The sequence below is a fragment of the Cucurbita pepo genome, chromosome LG17 (genome assembly GCF_002806865.2).
Source record: "Cucurbita pepo subsp. pepo cultivar mu-cu-16 chromosome LG17, ASM280686v2, whole genome shotgun sequence".
Taxonomy (NCBI): Eukaryota; Viridiplantae; Streptophyta; class Magnoliopsida; order Cucurbitales; family Cucurbitaceae; genus Cucurbita; species Cucurbita pepo.
In genome coordinates this window covers 2,206,850-2,224,679 of record NC_036654.1, presented here as the reverse complement: position 1 = coordinate 2,224,679, position 17,830 = coordinate 2,206,850, and the positions used below count along the sequence as shown (strand labels likewise).

General features: G+C 34.4%; 3 protein-coding genes across 4 annotated transcripts; 1 reads left to right on the top strand and 2 right to left on the bottom strand.

Annotated features, from left to right (window-relative positions):
• Window positions 1–640: 640 nt before the first annotated feature.
• LOC111778305 (polygalacturonate 4-alpha-galacturonosyltransferase-like) lies at window positions 641–7,888 on the bottom strand. 2 transcript variants are annotated; one of them, XM_023658042.1, is made up of 11 exons: window positions 7,356–7,888; window positions 6,943–6,977; window positions 6,783–6,842; window positions 6,531–6,659; window positions 6,359–6,422; window positions 6,229–6,275; window positions 5,703–6,037; window positions 5,210–5,567; window positions 4,167–4,557; window positions 1,397–1,593; window positions 641–1,272 (listed from the first exon to the last, which is right to left on the bottom strand). In XM_023658042.1, the coding sequence occupies exons 1-11, from the start codon at window positions 7,501–7,503 to the stop codon at window positions 997–999; spliced, it is 2,040 nt and encodes a 679-aa protein (XP_023513810.1). In that variant the 5' UTR covers window positions 7,504–7,888; the 3' UTR covers window positions 641–996. The 2 variants fall into 2 exon arrangements, with proteins under 2 accessions (XP_023513810.1, XP_023513809.1); XM_023658041.1 differs by lacking the exons at window positions 641–1,272; window positions 1,397–1,593 and adding an exon at window positions 3,278–3,845 and having other exon boundaries at window positions 3,970–4,557; window positions 7,356–7,887.
• On the bottom strand, window positions 1,853–3,202 carry LOC111778398 (polygalacturonate 4-alpha-galacturonosyltransferase-like; the record flags this gene model as incomplete). The annotated part of the gene is made up of 2 exons (XM_023658193.1): window positions 1,853–2,481; window positions 2,606–3,202. Coding segments are annotated over 2 exons (873 nt in total), but the record flags the coding sequence as incomplete, so codon positions are not given.
• Window positions 7,889–14,429: 6,541 nt separating the features above from the next.
• LOC111779296 (MADS-box transcription factor 6) lies at window positions 14,430–17,203 on the top strand. The gene is made up of 8 exons (XM_023659417.1): window positions 14,430–14,808; window positions 15,194–15,269; window positions 15,483–15,544; window positions 15,621–15,720; window positions 16,623–16,664; window positions 16,756–16,797; window positions 16,892–17,037; window positions 17,133–17,203. Exons 1-8 carry the CDS (start codon window positions 14,627–14,629, stop codon window positions 17,194–17,196), a joined length of 714 nt encoding a protein of 237 aa, XP_023515185.1. The 5' UTR covers window positions 14,430–14,626; the 3' UTR covers window positions 17,197–17,203.
• Window positions 17,204–17,830: the final 627 nt, after the last annotated feature.

The following is a 17,830-nucleotide window of genomic DNA, read 5'->3' as shown; positions in this document are numbered from 1 at the left end:
TTTATGACACCTAAGTTCAAGTGGTACATGAATGGATCTTGAGAGTATGCAAGACATAGTTAAGAAACACTTTAAAGAAAATTGGTGTACCTTTCTTTTTAGTACCTTAAATGTAGAAACTCTAAAGTTAGACGTGGGTAAGCTCCTCAAAATTTTCGTTGGAAACACATGAGTAGGGATAAACCAAATTAATATATATACATATAGACCCGTGGGGATAATCTTCAACCTCAAAGCAGTTTAAGACAAGTAGATAGTGTGACAAGTCATAAGAAATGCAGAGAAGACCGTAATATGTCAAATCTAAATTTTGAATCTTGGACTTGTGACATTACAGATGCTATTGAAGTAAAACCTCTCCTAATACGAGGTGATTCAAGAACAAATCTCTGTTATTACTGTATCTCTACTCAAAGATTAGCTGTGCTATATAGAAGTTAAGTAATAACCTCCATGATTTGAAACAGGCATTATAAAACAGAACAGGGGGAGAGCAGATTAATTTAAGAAAATAGATGAAAAGAATATCTTTCCTAGTTGTAATTCTTTGGTAAGATACTTCGCAGTTTCAGTTCAAGAGCTGAAACTAAAGGAATTGGAGCAATATCGCTCGGTTCAAAAAGGGTTATAGTGCATAAACTTCTGAATCTATAATTTATACCATGGATATGGATTTAAAGAAGCAGATCGTCTGTTGTCCAAAATTACAGCGAATTGGTATGGACTCAGTAATCCAGATCAAGCTTGGCTAACACAGCAAATACAATTAATGGATTTACATGTTAAAAAGGGAATGAATATCATATCTTGTACCAGAGGGTATGAGATGGGAATGAATGGAATGAATTATAAAGAGAGAAAGAGGGAAGAGGGGCATAGTAAAACCATGTTAAGGAGATCCCTAGCCCCCCACCAATCTAATGTCGGAACCAACCAATGTGTTTCAGCGAGAAATAGCACAGCATAGTAAAATATCTAAGTGTTAAAACCAGCCTCTCATTCATTTAACTTGCATTGGCGAAGGTAAGGATGGTTGTACTTGACATACTTGGACCAATAACCACGATACTTTGTCATAGCCAATTCCAGCCAAGGTTTCATGTTTCCATTGTAGTGTATCACTGCTGCATTGTCTATCTCAGACCGGTCAATGCTTGGATTGTAACCCAGGCCAAGCACATGCCACGACTTGTCCAGTGGATGTGTCAGTCCGTAGAAAGTAATCAGACCAGGAGGTAATGTTCCTAGCTTCCAGAGTAACCTTTCTTCATTCTGACACCATATGCAAGGGGAAAAATGAATATCTGAATCTGTTTTTTGAGGAAATATATGTATGTATAGTAAAATTTGATAAATATTGATACAAAAAACTCAGTAGACATAATTGAAAACTTACTAAGCTCTGCCACATATGATATATGCCTGTAATGTCTCTCTTTTTCCACTCCTTCAAGTCAAACATATTCATCCCATAGGCCCATCCACATGCATTGGGATCGAATTTTCTTGCAATATGAGGATTGGAGAAGTTAAGATATTTATCAAAACGGTGAAAGCTCTCACCACAGGTTTCGACTGCACCATTAACTTTACCATTAAGATCCACATCCCACAATCCAGACAAGTCCTTCNGTGCTATATAGAAGTTAAGTAATAACCTCCATGATTTGAAACAGGCATTATAAAACAGAACAGGGGGAGAGCAGATTAATTTAAGAAAATAGATGAAAAGAATATCTTTCCTAGTTGTAATTCTTTGGTAAGATACTTCGCAGTTTCAGTTCAAGAGCTGAAACTAAAGGAATTGGAGCAATATCGCTCGGTTCAAAAAGGGTTATAGTGCATAAACTTCTGAATCTATAATTTATACCATGGATATGGATTTAAAGAAGCAGATCGTCTGTTGTCCAAAATTACAGCGAATTGGTATGGACTCAGTAATCCAGATCAAGCTTGGCTAACACAGCAAATACAATTAATGGATTTACATGTTAAAAAGGGAATGAATATCATATCTTGTACCAGAGGGTATGAGATGGGAATGAATGGAATGAATTATAAAGAGAGAAAGAGGGAAGAGGGGCATAGTAAAACCATGTTAAGGAGATCCCTAGCCCCCCACCAATCTAATGTCGGAACCAACCAATGTGTTTCAGCGAGAAATAGCACAGCATAGTAAAATATCTAAGTGTTAAAACCAGCCTCTCATTCATTTAACTTGCATTGGCGAAGGTAAGGATGGTTGTACTTGACATACTTGGACCAATAACCACGATACTTTGTCATAGCCAATTCCAGCCAAGGTTTCATGTTTCCATTGTAGTGTATCACTGCTGCATTGTCTATCTCAGACCGGTCAATGCTTGGATTGTAACCCAGGCCAAGCACATGCCACGACTTGTCCAGTGGATGTGTCAGTCCGTAGAAAGTAATCAGACCAGGAGGTAATGTTCCTAGCTTCCAGAGTAACCTTTCTTCATTCTGACACCATATGCAAGGGGAAAAATGAATATCTGAATCTGTTTTTTGAGGAAATATATGTATGTATAGTAAAATTTGATAAATATTGATACAAAAAACTCAGTAGACATAATTGAAAACTTACTAAGCTCTGCCACATATGATATATGCCTGTAATGTCTCTCTTTTTCCACTCCTTCAAGTCAAACATATTCATCCCATAGGCCCATCCACATGCATTGGGATCGAATTTTCTTGCAATATGAGGATTGGAGAAGTTAAGATATTTATCAAAACGGTGAAAGCTCTCACCACAGGTTTCGACTGCACCATTAACTTTACCATTAAGATCCACATCCCACAATCCAGACAAGTCCTTCTGAACAACAATGTCATCATCCAAAAACAGTATCTTTTCCAACTTGGGATATACCTGAGGGAGATAGAATCTCAGGTGATTAAGCATAGAAAGATACTTTGGATTTCTGTACTTAAGATTTGATGCACCAGATGAAAGGGTGGTCGGATGTCCAGCCTTGAAATAGTATTCTTTCATTGCAGCAGATTCAAGTTGACGTAATACTGGACAGTAAGATGAATTTAACCACTTGAATTCATCAACATTTTCAACTTGAATTGTGGCTTTTCCAGGAGGATTTGACAGGAACCACATGTTCATGGCACCAAAATTAAGCTTATCTGTAACAAGATGGAATACATGTTTTGAAGGATCCTGCAATAAATTCCACCATGCATAATTTNTATAATTTATACCATGGATATGGATTTAAAGAAGCAGATCGTCTGTTGTCCAAAATTACAGCGAATTGGTATGGACTCAGTAATCCAGATCAAGCTTGGCTAACACAGCAAATACAATTAATGGATTTACATGTTAAAAAGGGAATGAATATCATATCTTGTACCAGAGGGTATGAGATGGGAATGAATGGAATGAATTATAAAGAGAGAAAGAGGGAAGAGGGGCATAGTAAAACCATGTTAAGGAGATCCCTAGCCCCCCACCAATCTAATGTCGGAACCAACCAATGTGTTTCAGCGAGAAATAGCACAGCATAGTAAAATATCTAAGTGTTAAAACCAGCCTCTCATTCATTTAACTTGCATTGGCGAAGGTAAGGATGGTTGTACTTGACATACTTGGACCAATAACCACGATACTTTGTCATAGCCAATTCCAGCCAAGGTTTCATGTTTCCATTGTAGTGTATCACTGCTGCATTGTCTATCTCAGACCGGTCAATGCTTGGATTGTAACCCAGGCCAAGCACATGCCACGACTTGTCCAGTGGATGTGTCAGTCCGTAGAAAGTAATCAGACCAGGAGGTAATGTTCCTAGCTTCCAGAGTAACCTTTCTTCATTCTGACACCATATGCAAGGGGAAAAATGAATATCTGAATCTGTTTTTTGAGGAAATATATGTATGTATAGTAAAATTTGATAAATATTGATACAAAAAACTCAGTAGACATAATTGAAAACTTACTAAGCTCTGCCACATATGATATATGCCTGTAATGTCTCTCTTTTTCCACTCCTTCAAGTCAAACATATTCATCCCATAGGCCCATCCACATGCATTGGGATCGAATTTTCTTGCAATATGAGGATTGGAGAAGTTAAGATATTTATCAAAACGGTGAAAGCTCTCACCACAGGTTTCGACTGCACCATTAACTTTACCATTAAGATCCACATCCCACAATCCAGACAAGTCCTTCTGAACAACAATGTCATCATCCAAAAACAGTATCTTTTCCAACTTGGGATATACCTGAGGGAGATAGAATCTCAGGTGATTAAGCATAGAAAGATACTTTGGATTTCTGTACTTAAGATTTGATGCACCAGATGAAAGGGTGGTCGGATGTCCAGCCTTGAAATAGTATTCTTTCATTGCAGCAGATTCAAGTTGACGTAATACTGGACAGTAAGATGAATTTAACCACTTGAATTCATCAACATTTTCAACTTGAATTGTGGCTTTTCCAGGAGGATTTGACAGGAACCACATGTTCATGGCACCAAAATTAAGCTTATCTGTAACAAGATGGAATACATGTTTTGAAGGATCCTGCAATAAATTCCACCATGCATAATTTAGTCAGGAACAACAGAAAAAAAAAGACCTGCAAATACATGATTATGAATTGGTAGTATTAGTTCACCCTTAGCATCCAACCAACACAAAAAGGTAAACATCATCATATGGGTTGCAGTAACAAAAACATTGAAGGGAAGGAAATAGATTTTTCGTTGAAATCCTATTTTAATTCTTTCAGTTTCACACTTATTCTTGTGATTCTTGGACTTCAAAACGTTTTATTTTAGTATTTAACAGTCAAATATTCTATTTTAGTACCTTAACTTTGTATGAAAACCAGTTTAATACTTGTCACAATGTTTCATTAATCATTTTACAAAAATGAATAACCTAAATTTTCTATACCGATAATTACTTATGGGGGTAAATGAACAAAAAAAAAGTGCCTACGTTCAGTTTCAACGCAAAATTCAAGAAGAAAAATACATTTGAAAGCAGATAAACAAAAATGTAAGTCATCCAAACAAAGAACAAAATAGGATTTAAACCTAAATTTTGAATTAAATTTTTTTTAAAAATGGACTATGGAATTTGGATCATAATACAAAAACCATGTTTATCAAAACCCATTCTTTTGAAACAAACGCACAAAAAGCTTCAGGTGCAAGAGACGTTCAGATACCTTGGCATTCACAATGGTTGAGTTGACAACGACTGATGCAGCCAAGACATTGTCTGAAAAGAGGGCATAATGATAAAGATCTGGATTTTCTAAATTTTCACTTCTAGGAAATTTTCTCTTCTCTGGAGGAAGAAGGTGGTAGTCTATAGTTAGACGCAAGGATAAGCAGTGAATTCCATTAGGTATGGTCTTGGCAGCCAACTGACTGAGAAATGTGCTTTGCTTTTTCAAGCCTCTGACTTCTTCGTCAGCTGATTGGAGCATTGCTCTTAGCTTTCCTGTTATCAACTTGCAGTCATATAATTGCTCTTTTGCTTTTGACAAAATTTGGCCCATGGATTTTATTTTATCAGGGGCACTGCAAACAGTAACATACAACAGATTATAATGTCAAAACCACAAGTAGAAAACAAGAGATGCAGACAGCGGTAAAGAAATTCCTTCGAGTCACAATTCTCTAGAAAAAGAGAGGATGTTGAAAAGATTATGCTACCTTCGATGGAGATCGGCATCAGTACTTGCCTCTCCTAAGGCACGTTGAATCTCTTTCAAACAGATCTGGAGTTCATGATGCAGGTCAAGCTTATTCTTCATCTTTGCTATACCTAGGTATGCTCTTGCCATGATCATTTGGTCCCGCATCAAGCGTACAGTTGAATCAGAGTTCTCATTCTCATTTTCTTTCCTCCATATACTGTATTTACCCAAAACTGAGGTATCAACTGACTTTGAGCGTTCAATAGCAGCATTCTCAAGTTTTATCAGAAGGTCGTCGTCCTGTTGAAGCAGCTGAGAAGCACGCTTTTCACGTTTCTTTTCTCGAAGTTGCTGCAAGTAGCTAAACATAAGTATAAAATCGGAGGTAAATGCTGATCCAACATAGTAATTGACAGTGATACAATAATTAAAATAACAAAGTCTCTTCCCCTTGATATTCCATTGATGTAAACCTAGTACTAGTTTCAATGTAAAAAATGACAGAAAATTGGAAATGCAAATCATTTAAGATTAACAGTTACCCTCCTAGACCGCTTTGCAGGACTATCCATAAACTGGGAAACATCATCTGCACAAGACAACTAAATCAATCAAAGAAAAGAACATCAAAGTAAAACTTATGACAATACACAAAAGATTTCGAATACCCACCTGTATTTTTGACCTCTTTGCTTTCGTGTATTTCTTTCCCAATATCGACAACAACTTGGTTCTTCTACAAAACAGAGACACACGAGAATGATCACGACAAGAAGGAAAATTGTTACACAAGAAGAATGGACCAAATCATAGATATATCAAATGCTAGAGAGGCCCAACCAACCTCAGAAATGCCATCAACCGTAGTCTCCAGACCATCTATTTTCCATGAAGCCGACAAATTACTTTTCCGAAAATGATCAAGACTATAGGGACCCATATCATTTGTGCTAGCAGCAATCACATCAATGACCTGAAATATAAAATCAATAATCTTTCCCTGTGAGAGTGCCACAAATAGCGAAACTACTTTGTTTCAACCAACTAATGAATTAGAATAAAACTGTAATAATCAAATGAACCAGCAACCACTTGCCTCCTTAGAGAAAAGAGACTTAATCTGTTGCAATGCTATTCTTTCTCTCCATCCAACATCCTGCACTCTCAAGTAGTATGTCTTATGATAACTACAGACGCATCATAAACCACAATGTCGTAGACTCTCTACTAATTATAAGAAAAAAGCAACCACATACCTGTTGAACAGAACCACTCGAAATAATTTCAAGATCTGCAAAATCATCAACCATCGCATCAACTCAAAGACAAATTTCCGCTAACCGTAAGAAGATCAACTCAGATTGACAAAATCTAACGTCCATATTTATGTTCTTCTAACTATGTTAAATTTCCCCCAGTGCAATTAAAAACATCCAAGCCACCGACAAACATTTATCACGACCAGATTAATTTATTCTCTTCAACAATCAGTGACTAAATTTTGCAACATAATAACAATATAATCCATCTATCAGCTTCCAAAATGTGTCGGCGGCATCAATATTCCTATAACATCTATTGATTCAATTAAATAAGATCTGGAAACAGCTACATTGCAAATTTGCAAGAACAACAAACAAATCTAGAGAGCAAAAACAACGAAACTAACCTGCACCACGGAGAGTTCGACTGAAGACGAAAATCACAGGAGAGAGAAACAAGAAGAAAATGACAAGTATAACAGGAAGTCGAGATCCACGTCCAGCTCTACCTCTCTGTGAAGCAGAAACGGACAATAATCCCCTCTTCGACGCCATAGACTATCGGGATGCCTTAAAATCCCCAAAAACCAGCTGTCGGGGACGATCCAGTCGGAAAACAATCGACAAAGCGAATCACAAGCCGAAATTACAACAAGATCTCGGCAAATTACATACAATTATCAGAAATCCCCTGAAATGCTAGTGGAAATTCATCAAAATATAGCACGGAAAGAGAGTGAGATTTGAGAAAACAAAAACCAAAAAATCTCAGAAGAAATGCAAGAAGGCATCAGCAAATCCAAGAGTGATCTTCAATCAGAAGACTCGAAAATTGCGGAACCCTAAAAGAAAAAAAAAACTTGCAGAGTGGTCTGGATTTCAAGATTTAGCTTAGCTTCAGCTCGTCGCTCCTCCTCTCTCTCTCTCTATTACTATTAATTGTAATTAATTTCTTTTTTTTTTTTTTTTTTTTCAAGGAAGATCATTTACAAGTAGGGATAACCCGACGTCGTTTTTACCCATCTGGAGTCCACCTGGCCATCAGTCATATTCAGCCGCGTATTCCCTTTGTCAGTTTCTTTAAAAAAAAAAAAAACCTTATAAATTACTTAAATATAATTTTCACTATTTTATTAGAAATAAAATTAATATTTATTTTTTCTAGATTAATTTTCCTTACAATTTCAGCTTTTATTTTTTATTTTCTCTCCTCATTAAATTATTTTATTCAAATTATATAATTCCATATTATCCATAAATATTATTACAATTAAACATAAGATCCATATTTCAAAACAAAAAAAAAAATGGCCTTTTTTTTTTTTTTTTTTTTTTTAATATATTCCATCGTATAATTATGTATTTAGTTTTTTCTATTTATTAACTCTATTTTTTCTATTAGATAATAGACAATTATTCATAATTAATTTCGTGCAGATTTGGATAAATTATTTTTTTTTCATACCTACTCACAATAGCTATTCTTAATAATGTAAAAGTCTAAATAATTGCAATAAATGGTATAATTCTTCTAAAATAAAATATACCCTTCAATTTCTAATAAAAATAATATATATCTAATACTAAAAATCTTTTAGATCAACTCCATATTCGTATATGACTCTAACAATTCGAATAGAGCTCACAATTCAACCCATTTGTCTGTTTTCAGATGGGTCGGATTGTCAGATTTTTTTAATTTTTATTTTTATAAAAAGAATCATACTTATCCATCGTACACATTACATTAGTATCTAAAATATTACAACTTTCAAATATTAAACATTTAAAAAAAATGTCAACCCCAAATGGAACTGAATTTTCAATTTTAGATTTGGTAGTCAACATTGGTCGGGATCACGGATCACGCGTCATATGAACCCAACAAGAAACCATATGTTATAACAACTTCATTGGGCTAGTAGCTTCTCTGGCCCACCAAAACTTTGGGCTGGAACATGTGACACCTACTTGGAAAAGCCCAAATTTGGCGCAAGTTATCCAAAATTTAAGGTTGAAATAAAGTATTTAAAAGAAAATTGAAATAAAGTAAAAATTAAAAATACTTTTATTATTTTAAAACCTTAATATTACAATGTTTCAAAACTACTTCAATAAAAAAAAAATATTCCGAACGAAAAATCAAACTATTGGAATGTCGCACTTTCAAACTTAATTCAAACAAGTATTCCAACGTTCTATTTAAGATTAAAAATTTAATTTATTATACAAAAAATAATTCATTAAATTAAGCTTAAGTTTTCTCTCGTTGTTCTCTAACTCGGATTATATGGACACGCGTTAGTAAAAAACAAAACAATGTCCTAGTATTACAACAGTATAAAATAATTCCAAATCACAGGTAAAATGAACGTAGTTCAACAGTAATCCATACGTCCTTTTAAGGACAGACAAAAAGCGTTATTGAATATGTATAAGAGTTGGTGTAAAAAAAAAAAAATAAATCAAATAAAATCTTTCTTTCTCCACTTGAAGAGGGACAAAAGGTGCAACTTTAAAAACTAAGGTACCTAATTATTCAATGTCAAGTACAGTGCTTGTATTGATGGCTAAGATCTATGCATCAAAGAGAATCGAGAGCGGATAAGTATCGACCAGATTTAGGAAAAGAATCAAAAACCCTAAGCTCCTGACTATAAAAATCGAACGAAGGAACTCGAATGCTTAGATGTGAATTGTATCTTATTTGGGAATTCTCAGTATTCTCCTGCGACATGACCACGTTACGTACTTGCTTCTAAGAGTGAATAGCTCATCGCTAACAGATATTGTCCTCTTTGAGTTTTTCCTCAACGTTTTTAAAACATGTCTGCTAGTGAGAGGTTTCGTTCCCCTCCTCAACCGATTTGGGATCTCACAATCTACCCTCTTTGGAACCAGCGTCCTCGCCGACAGTTGTCCCATTCTCTGCTTGATGTGGGGTCTCACATAAGATTATCCACACAAACCAACACAAATCATTTCAGTATGTTTTTTTCCTTACTTACATGCTGTTTAGGAAAATTCTTGAGACGCCATTCAGTATAGGATTGCTCCATGCAAAGCACACTAGACGTCATTCAGTATACGAAGAAATATTCAAATTTTAAGGTATTTTCAAGATCACTCTTATTCAAAAGTGGTCTAGATTCATTCATGCACTCGTCATTTACTTGCATGTCACATCGAAATTGATGAATATTTCGAGAAAAAAAAGTTCACATTTTTTAAATAAACTAAAATTTGTTATTATATATTAATATTAGGTTTCGGTGTTATATCTTATTGATTTTTTTTTTTTTTTACATGTCGATGTCATTGAACTTGTGAACAACCAGCTAGTTTGAATAGAAATATAAGAAGTCTCAATGAAAATTTAACACGTTAATTACAGCTGTCTGCTCGATAAAAATTTAACACGTTAACTGGAGCTGTCTATTACACGTCAGTGCATACTCAGTACCTTTAATAATTCACGATCTCGACTCGGTTTTCCATCACACCCTATCGTAAAAATAGGGTAAAATGTTGGATGAAGGAGGTGAAAAGCAAAGAAAAAAAAAAAAGGGTTAGCTCTCTAAACGTGTTCATATTGCAACTTCATTGCTTGAAGACAAAGGCAAAAGTCATCATCATGGGTGGTGATAAGGGTTTGAAAGGGAAGTGAAAAGGAGTGGCAATACTGCATTTAAAAAATGTTCCTTTTCATACCCATTAAAACTTTCTCCTAATGGCAAATTCTACCCCAACTGCCCCATTATTTCTAGGGTTAGGTAACTTTTTTNGACTGGTTCAACAACAAGACAGGAACTAATTATCTCCCACTGAATGTACTGAGACACCCTATAATTTCATTTGCCTTTTTCTTCCATTTTCCTATTCCTACACCCTTTGTGGTAATTTTTTAGCTTTTGTATTTTACTGCAACTATGTAGGGGTGGGTAAATTTTGGGACGACTTTTGGTTTAAATTACTTTTCCTTCATGTACCTATACTTACGATATACAATCATTTTCCTTCCCTTGATTTACTTATTGAATTTGAATTAAGGTCTAGGGTTCTGATTCGGCACCTCGGTTCTTGTATTTGTTCGTGAAGACTATTCTCACAAACTAACACTGATTCTTTTATCGAAAATTATTCGTGGGTTATCCGACATAGTTTTTCAAATAAATTGAGGTTAAATGAAGTAACGTCCCATCTCCAAAAGTTGAATTAGGACTTGGGGTTTTGATATGGCACCTCGACCACTACATTCCCTTGTGACGTGGATTCCCACAAACCAACACCAATTCTTTTATAAAAAAGTTATCAGTAATTTAAATGGTGTGAGGAACAAAATATTTGTCCCTAGTAGACATGTTATAAAATCATGAAGGAAAGCTAGAAGTGAAAGTCCAAAGATGACACTATCTAATAGTGGTGGGTTTGGACTATTACAAATGGTATTAGAGCCAGACACCGGGCGGTGTGCCAGCGAAGACACTAGACCCCTTAGGGGGTGGATTGTGAGATCGCACCTCGGTTGGAGAGGGGAAGAAAACATTTGTTACAATGGTGTGGAAACCTCTCTCTAGCAGACGTGTTTTAAAACCTTGAGTAGAAACCCAAAAGGAACAATATTGGTAGCGGTGGACTTGGGAAAACAATCCTCATAAACTAGCACTCGTTCTTTCTAACCGATTACCCAACATAAATTCACTCTTAACTAAGCATATTAAGCATTAGAGTTTTGTACAAGTTGCTGGTACAAATAATAACTATCAATTCTTTTAAATATTTTTTAACCATTATATTCTTACGATCACTCTGATTCATATAGTTCGGTTCATTCACGTCACGAATGAAAAGTAATTAAAATAATAAATAAAATTGAAATTATTATTATTATATTTTTTAGAAATATAAAAAAGTGAGTCCAAAAATGGGAGAAGCTAGATACTTATATGTATGGACTAGAAGAGAAAAGGTTTTAGAGTGGCAGTGTACTGTAGCCTATTGTCTGAATTAAAATAAAAATATTTTTGGCTTTTAATCCAAACCGTCCAAAAAAAAAAAAAAAAAAAAAAAAAACATTATTCTTTAAAAAATTACAATAATACCCCTAATCTTTTGAAAACGTTTCAAAATTTCCTTAAACTAGAACCCTTTAACATATTAAACGTGACCCGTACACTTGTCTAGCTTACGTTTAAACATGATATTCAGAACCATCGATCTTTTTATTTAGCGTTTTAATATTTTTCTACTCTAAATAAAACTTTTGAAACGATTATGGAAAATTAAGGGTAATATCACGACTTTTGAACGTCCAAAATTTAAGATGCGATAAAGCCTAAATCGTCGTTCAATGTCCTGATTATTCTCTTGAGTTGTCATCTTGACAAGACCAACCTTCTAGTTGCCGGGTTAAGTTTTTATAATATCTTATAATTTTGCATTATATCAACAATTTACGTCTATCAAAATGAGCTCGAGACTTGATTTAGGGTTAAAAAATTGTAAAAAACAAATAGGAAAAACAACGATGTCGTCTTGATTTAGGGTTTTGATCACAAATCAAAATTGTTCGACAAAATTGACGTGTTTTTCTGTGATCTAGCGTGATAAGTTGTTCGTAATTGTTTATAAAATGTCAAAAATGCCCCTGGAGAGCACATGGAAAATCAGAGTGTAGTCATTTCAAGGACAAAAGGTGTGAATGGGATTGAATTATTATTATTTGTATTTATTATTTTATTAATGAATAATAAAAACTTGGCATTAAATTGAAAGAAATTAGGGCCCCTTAAGTCTCATTGTCCTATGTTTCATTGTTCTTATCTTTCTAGCTGACCTTATTGCCCTTTGCACATGAGATCTATTTGGCAATTGGACTTTTACAACAATGGTTTGGTGCACAAAAATGGCAATACATTGAATGAGAATAACGTCATTTATTTATTATATTTGACGTTCAAAATAACTTTCTTTTAATTACTTCCATGGATTAAGACATATATTATCGACACTAATCAGGGTTTCAAAGCTATATGTCAATATGCTAGTTGATATTGTTCACTTTGACTCGTTACATACTGTTATCAGCCTCACGGTTTTAAAACGCATATGTTTCGCCCCATTTTCAATCAATATGAGTTCTCACAATCCACCCCCTTGGGAGTTCAGCGTCCTCGTTGACACACCGTCCTGTCTTTGGCTTTGATACCATTTCTAACAGTCCATGTCCACCGCTAGCAGGAAATGAAGGAGAATTTCGGGGCCATCAGTGCTAAATCCAAATCTTGAATCTTAATCTAAATCTTGGGCGTGATCCCGAATCCTAATCCAAATACTGGGTATGGAGATGAATAGTTACACCAGCATAAATTAATATATATTTTTCTTCGAGATATAACATTTTAAAAAATTAAGCTAGCAATTTATTTTTTGATAAGCAATAAATGATTTAAAAAATTAAAACTAAGAAATTAAGTGATTATAAATGCCAGTTTTCAATTATGTTAATAAATTTTTTTTTTCATAAAATAATGAGTTTTTATTTTTATTTAATTTATTCCTGTAATCATTATTACTGTGCGTACCCAACACATCCATTTCTAGCCCTCTTTTAATTGTACAAAATTTTCCAAAAATATTAATATTAGAGAAAACTTTATATTTCTTTAGAATTTTTTTATTAATTTTGACGTCAAAATATTGAGAATAACATTTTCCAGGCAGAGATGGAGACATGGAGTATAATCTCATCCCCGACCTATTTATCTAACGAAAAAAAAATGTTCCCCACTCCCTCTTCGTTCGAGGCACATCCTTAACAATGGACATCTCTAATTGAAGTACGTTAAGTGATTGATGACATACTAGTAGCTTCTTTCGATAAAGATATTGCGTTTAACTGAGATGATTGAGCCTAAAATAATATTATATATTACGATCTAATCTAATATAAACCCAATACAATACCTCGTATTGCAATAAAATGAAGTATTAAACATGGTTATGTTATTTAGACCGTAAATCACACGTGAAACTATAGAATAAGGTTTAAGATTAAACGTCTCATGAATTTATTTGCCACAAAATTAAATTTTTATATTTAATAGATTCAATAATTACTTTTTCAACATATATTTTAAAATTGTGAAGCTGACGACGATACTTAATAGGCCAAAACGGGCAAAAGTATTTCTTATAAGGGTGTGAAAACCTCTCCCTAGCAGACGCGTTTTAAAATCGTGAAGGTGTTAGTGATACGTAAGGAAGTAAAGCGGACATTATTTGTTAGGAGTGTGTTTGGACTGTTACACGAAATATTCCTTATAAGGGTATGAAAACTTGTTCCCCTCATGGACGATGACATGTAACCAACAAAAACAGATAATATTTTATTTGATAGGAATGCATGGTTTTTTTAACCCTACCCTGTAGTTGAAGGGCAAGGCAGCCCTAACTCCTATTTGCTACCCTACATTCTCTCTCTATCTAAAACCCCAAATAGGAGAGTAGAGAGAGAAAGGCATTAGGTTAGGGAAATTAAAAAGGAAAAGAGGAATAAACAAAGCAGTGGTGAGGTTTCCATTTTATTGTTAAGGAAGATCTTGTTGTTCTTGCTGTTCTTCATCATCTTGTTGTTCCTCCTCCCACTTCCCCAAAACACCACAAACAGCCGCCAAAAATGGGGAGAGGAAGAGTTGAACTGAAGCGAATAGAGAACAAAATCAACCGCCAAGTCACTTTCTCCAAGCGCCGTAATGGTCTACTCAAAAAAGCTTATGAACTCTCTGTTCTTTGCGATGCTGAGGTCGCTCTCATCATCTTCTCCAGCCGCGGCAAGCTCTATGAATTCGGCAGCGCCGGGTAACTGACTAACTTCATTTCTCTCCAGATCTGACACCGCCTCATTTCTTTTTCTTAATCATGTTCTTCACGCCTTCATAGATCCACGCGCTTTCTCTATACATCAACAAAACCCTACCTAGTTTTTGGGGAAAACTGTTTTTTCTTTTTTCCTTGCCTAGGTTGTTAATCTCCTGTCTCATACATCAGACACACACAGATTCTGTTCCTTAATTTCATCATTCAGACCTTTGTGTATACTTACGATTCTTGCTCTTCCCACTCAATCTGCTACCTCTTTTGTCTCTTTCTCTTTTCATCCTTCAATCCTTTGGAAATCTCCCTCTCCCTCTCTCTCTTTTAATGAATTTTAGTACTTGATTTGTGTTTTTTGACATGTTTGTAGTACGACCAAGACACTGGAGCGATACCAACGTTGTTGCTTCTCTCCTCAAGACAATTACAGCGAACGAGAATCCCAGGTTGTTCTTTCTTTCCTCCGATCTCGATCCATTGTGTTCTTATTATGATTGTGGATTAGAATATGATTCAAAGATGTATGGATAATAATTTTTGTTTTGAGTTCAACGGCTTCCAATCGAGGATTACTGTCTTAACTAGTTGAAGTATGTTTGGGTGAGTTTGTGGAGAATGTTTGTAGAGTTAACGATGTGTTTGATGACACGAATGTGCAGAACTGGTTCGTGGAAATCTCGAAACTGAAAGCTAAATATGAATCGCTATGTCGCACTCATAGGTTCGTAAAAGGGTATCGAAATCGTGTGTATGAATGATTAATTAAGAAGGTTATATAATAAAGTTTTGGATGATAGGCATTTGCTTGGGGAAGATCTTGGACCATTGAGTGTTAAGGAGCTCCAAAATCTTGAAAAGCAACTTGAAGCAGCTCTTGCTCAAGCTAGACAAAGGAAGGTATTATTGTTACTATTCACTTTCTTACCAACTTTTTCTCTCCCTTTTTTAAATTATTTTTTCCTTAAATTTCCATTTTTAATTTTTAATTTTTTTAAATTTTATTATCCATTGCAGACTCAGATGATGACTGAGCAGATGGAAGATCTANTTTGTCTCTTTCTCTTTTCATCCTTCAATCCTTTGGAAATCTCCCTCTCCCTCTCTCTCTTTTAATGAATTTTAGTACTTGATTTGTGTTTTTTGACATGTTTGTAGTACGACCAAGACACTGGAGCGATACCAACGTTGTTGCTTCTCTCCTCAAGACAATTACAGCGAACGAGAATCCCAGGTTGTTCTTTCTTTCCTCCGATCTCGATCCATTGTGTTCTTATTATGATTGTGGATTAGAATATGATTCAAAGATGTATGGATAATAATTTTTGTTTTGAGTTCAACGGCTTCCAATCGAGGATTACTGTCTTAACTAGTTGAAGTATGTTTGGGTGAGTTTGTGGAGAATGTTTGTAGAGTTAACGATGTGTTTGATGACACGAATGTGCAGAACTGGTTCGTGGAAATCTCGAAACTGAAAGCTAAATATGAATCGCTATGTCGCACTCATAGGTTCGTAAAAGGGTATCGAAATCGTGTGTATGAATGATTAATTAAGAAGGTTATATAATAAAGTTTTGGATGATAGGCATTTGCTTGGGGAAGATCTTGGACCATTGAGTGTTAAGGAGCTCCAAAATCTTGAAAAGCAACTTGAAGCAGCTCTTGCTCAAGCTAGACAAAGGAAGGTATTATTGTTACTATTCACTTTCTTACCAACTTTTTCTCTCCCTTTTTTAAATTATTTTTTCCTTAAATTTCCATTTTTAATTTTTAATTTTTTTAAATTTTATTATCCATTGCAGACTCAGATGATGACTGAGCAGATGGAAGATCTACGCAGAAAGGTAAAACAAATTAAAGTTTAAATATTTTTTTATCATTAATTATTTTTATACAATGAAATTTCTTTTAAAAAAACATGCTAATTAATGGCAGGAACGACAACTCGGAGATCTGAATCGAGAGCTGAAGCTCAAGGTTTGTAACTTGAAGAACACTTTGCCTAATTGAACTATGAACATATTGAATATCTAACTACTTAGTGTACTATGTGTTTGAGTGATACTTATAGCTCGAGACAGAGGGACAAAATCTTAAAGCCATCCAAAGTTTTTGGAGCTCAAGTTCATCAGCTGCTGAACATGGCAACACCTTCCCGTTGTATCCTTCACAAGCTAGCACCATCGAGTATCAACACGAACCTATCTTACAAATCGGGTATCTCTAAATCCCTCTTTCGGGTCGTTGTATGCGTCGAGAAAAAAAAAAAAACATTATTATTATTATTGATGATGATTATTTTGGACTAACAGGTACCAAAATTATTTCTCAGAAGAGGGGCCATCTGTTCATATGGGTTATTTGAATTCCACTTAAAAAAAAAAAAAAAAAAAAAAAATAGAACTTTAAATTCTTGTTTATCTTTGAATGAATGTTTGGACTAAATATATTATTGTCTATAGTTGGTTTATTTGAAAATATGTGGTGTTTGTAATGTGGTTTAATTACGTTTTTACCCCTACCCATTCTATGTCATTTGGTTTATGTAATCCCTTAAATTCATGAAATTATTATTATTTCTAATAATGTGTGGCGTATTATTAATANTTAAAAACAATATTCATTTTAAAGAAGTATTTACCGAATAACTTTAATTTATTTAAATATAATTTGTATTACAAAATGTAGAAAAATCATAATATTTAATGAGAAAAAAATATAATATAATGTTTAATGTTAAAAGATAATTTATGGTTTTGTCACATATTTAAATTATCAAAGAGGATTATTTATTTAACCATAAAGCGAAAAAAAAATATTATTATTATTATTATTATTTGTATGAATTCAACGCAATAAGAATTTTCTCCTTGCGTCAATTCCTGCGTTCGAATCTGAGTGAAGGCCCAGAATACCCAAAGGGGAGCTGAAAAGACCATAATACCCCTTCATTCATCTTTTCATAAAACATTTACGCTGATCACACGAGCATATATATACATATTTAAAA

What these genes read in the sequence shown, in the direction of transcription:
- LOC111778305 (XM_023658042.1), bottom strand. Translation starts at nt 7,503, where the DNA reads ATGGCGTCGAAGAGGGGATTATTGTCCGTTTCTGCTTCACAGAGAGGT. An exon ending in AGTCTCTTTTCTCTAAGGAG is followed by an intron (nt 6,660 to 6,782) that starts GCAAGTGGTTGC and finishes TTTATATTTCAG; the next exon opens with GTCATTGATGTGATTGCTGC. An exon ending in CAACCATTGTGAATGCCAAG is followed by an intron (nt 4,558 to 5,209) that starts GTATCTGAACGT and finishes AATTTATTGCAG; the next exon opens with GATCCTTCAAAACATGTATT.
- LOC111779296 (XM_023659417.1), top strand. Translation starts at nt 14,627, where the DNA reads ATGGGGAGAGGAAGAGTTGAACTGAAGCGAATAGAGAACAAAATCAAC. An exon ending in TCGCTATGTCGCACTCATAG is followed by an intron (nt 15,545 to 15,620) that starts GTTCGTAAAAGG and finishes TTTGGATGATAG; the next exon opens with GCATTTGCTTGGGGAAGATC. An exon ending in GAACCTATCTTACAAATCGG is followed by an intron (nt 17,038 to 17,132) that starts GTATCTCTAAAT and finishes TTGGACTAACAG; the next exon opens with GTACCAAAATTATTTCTCAG.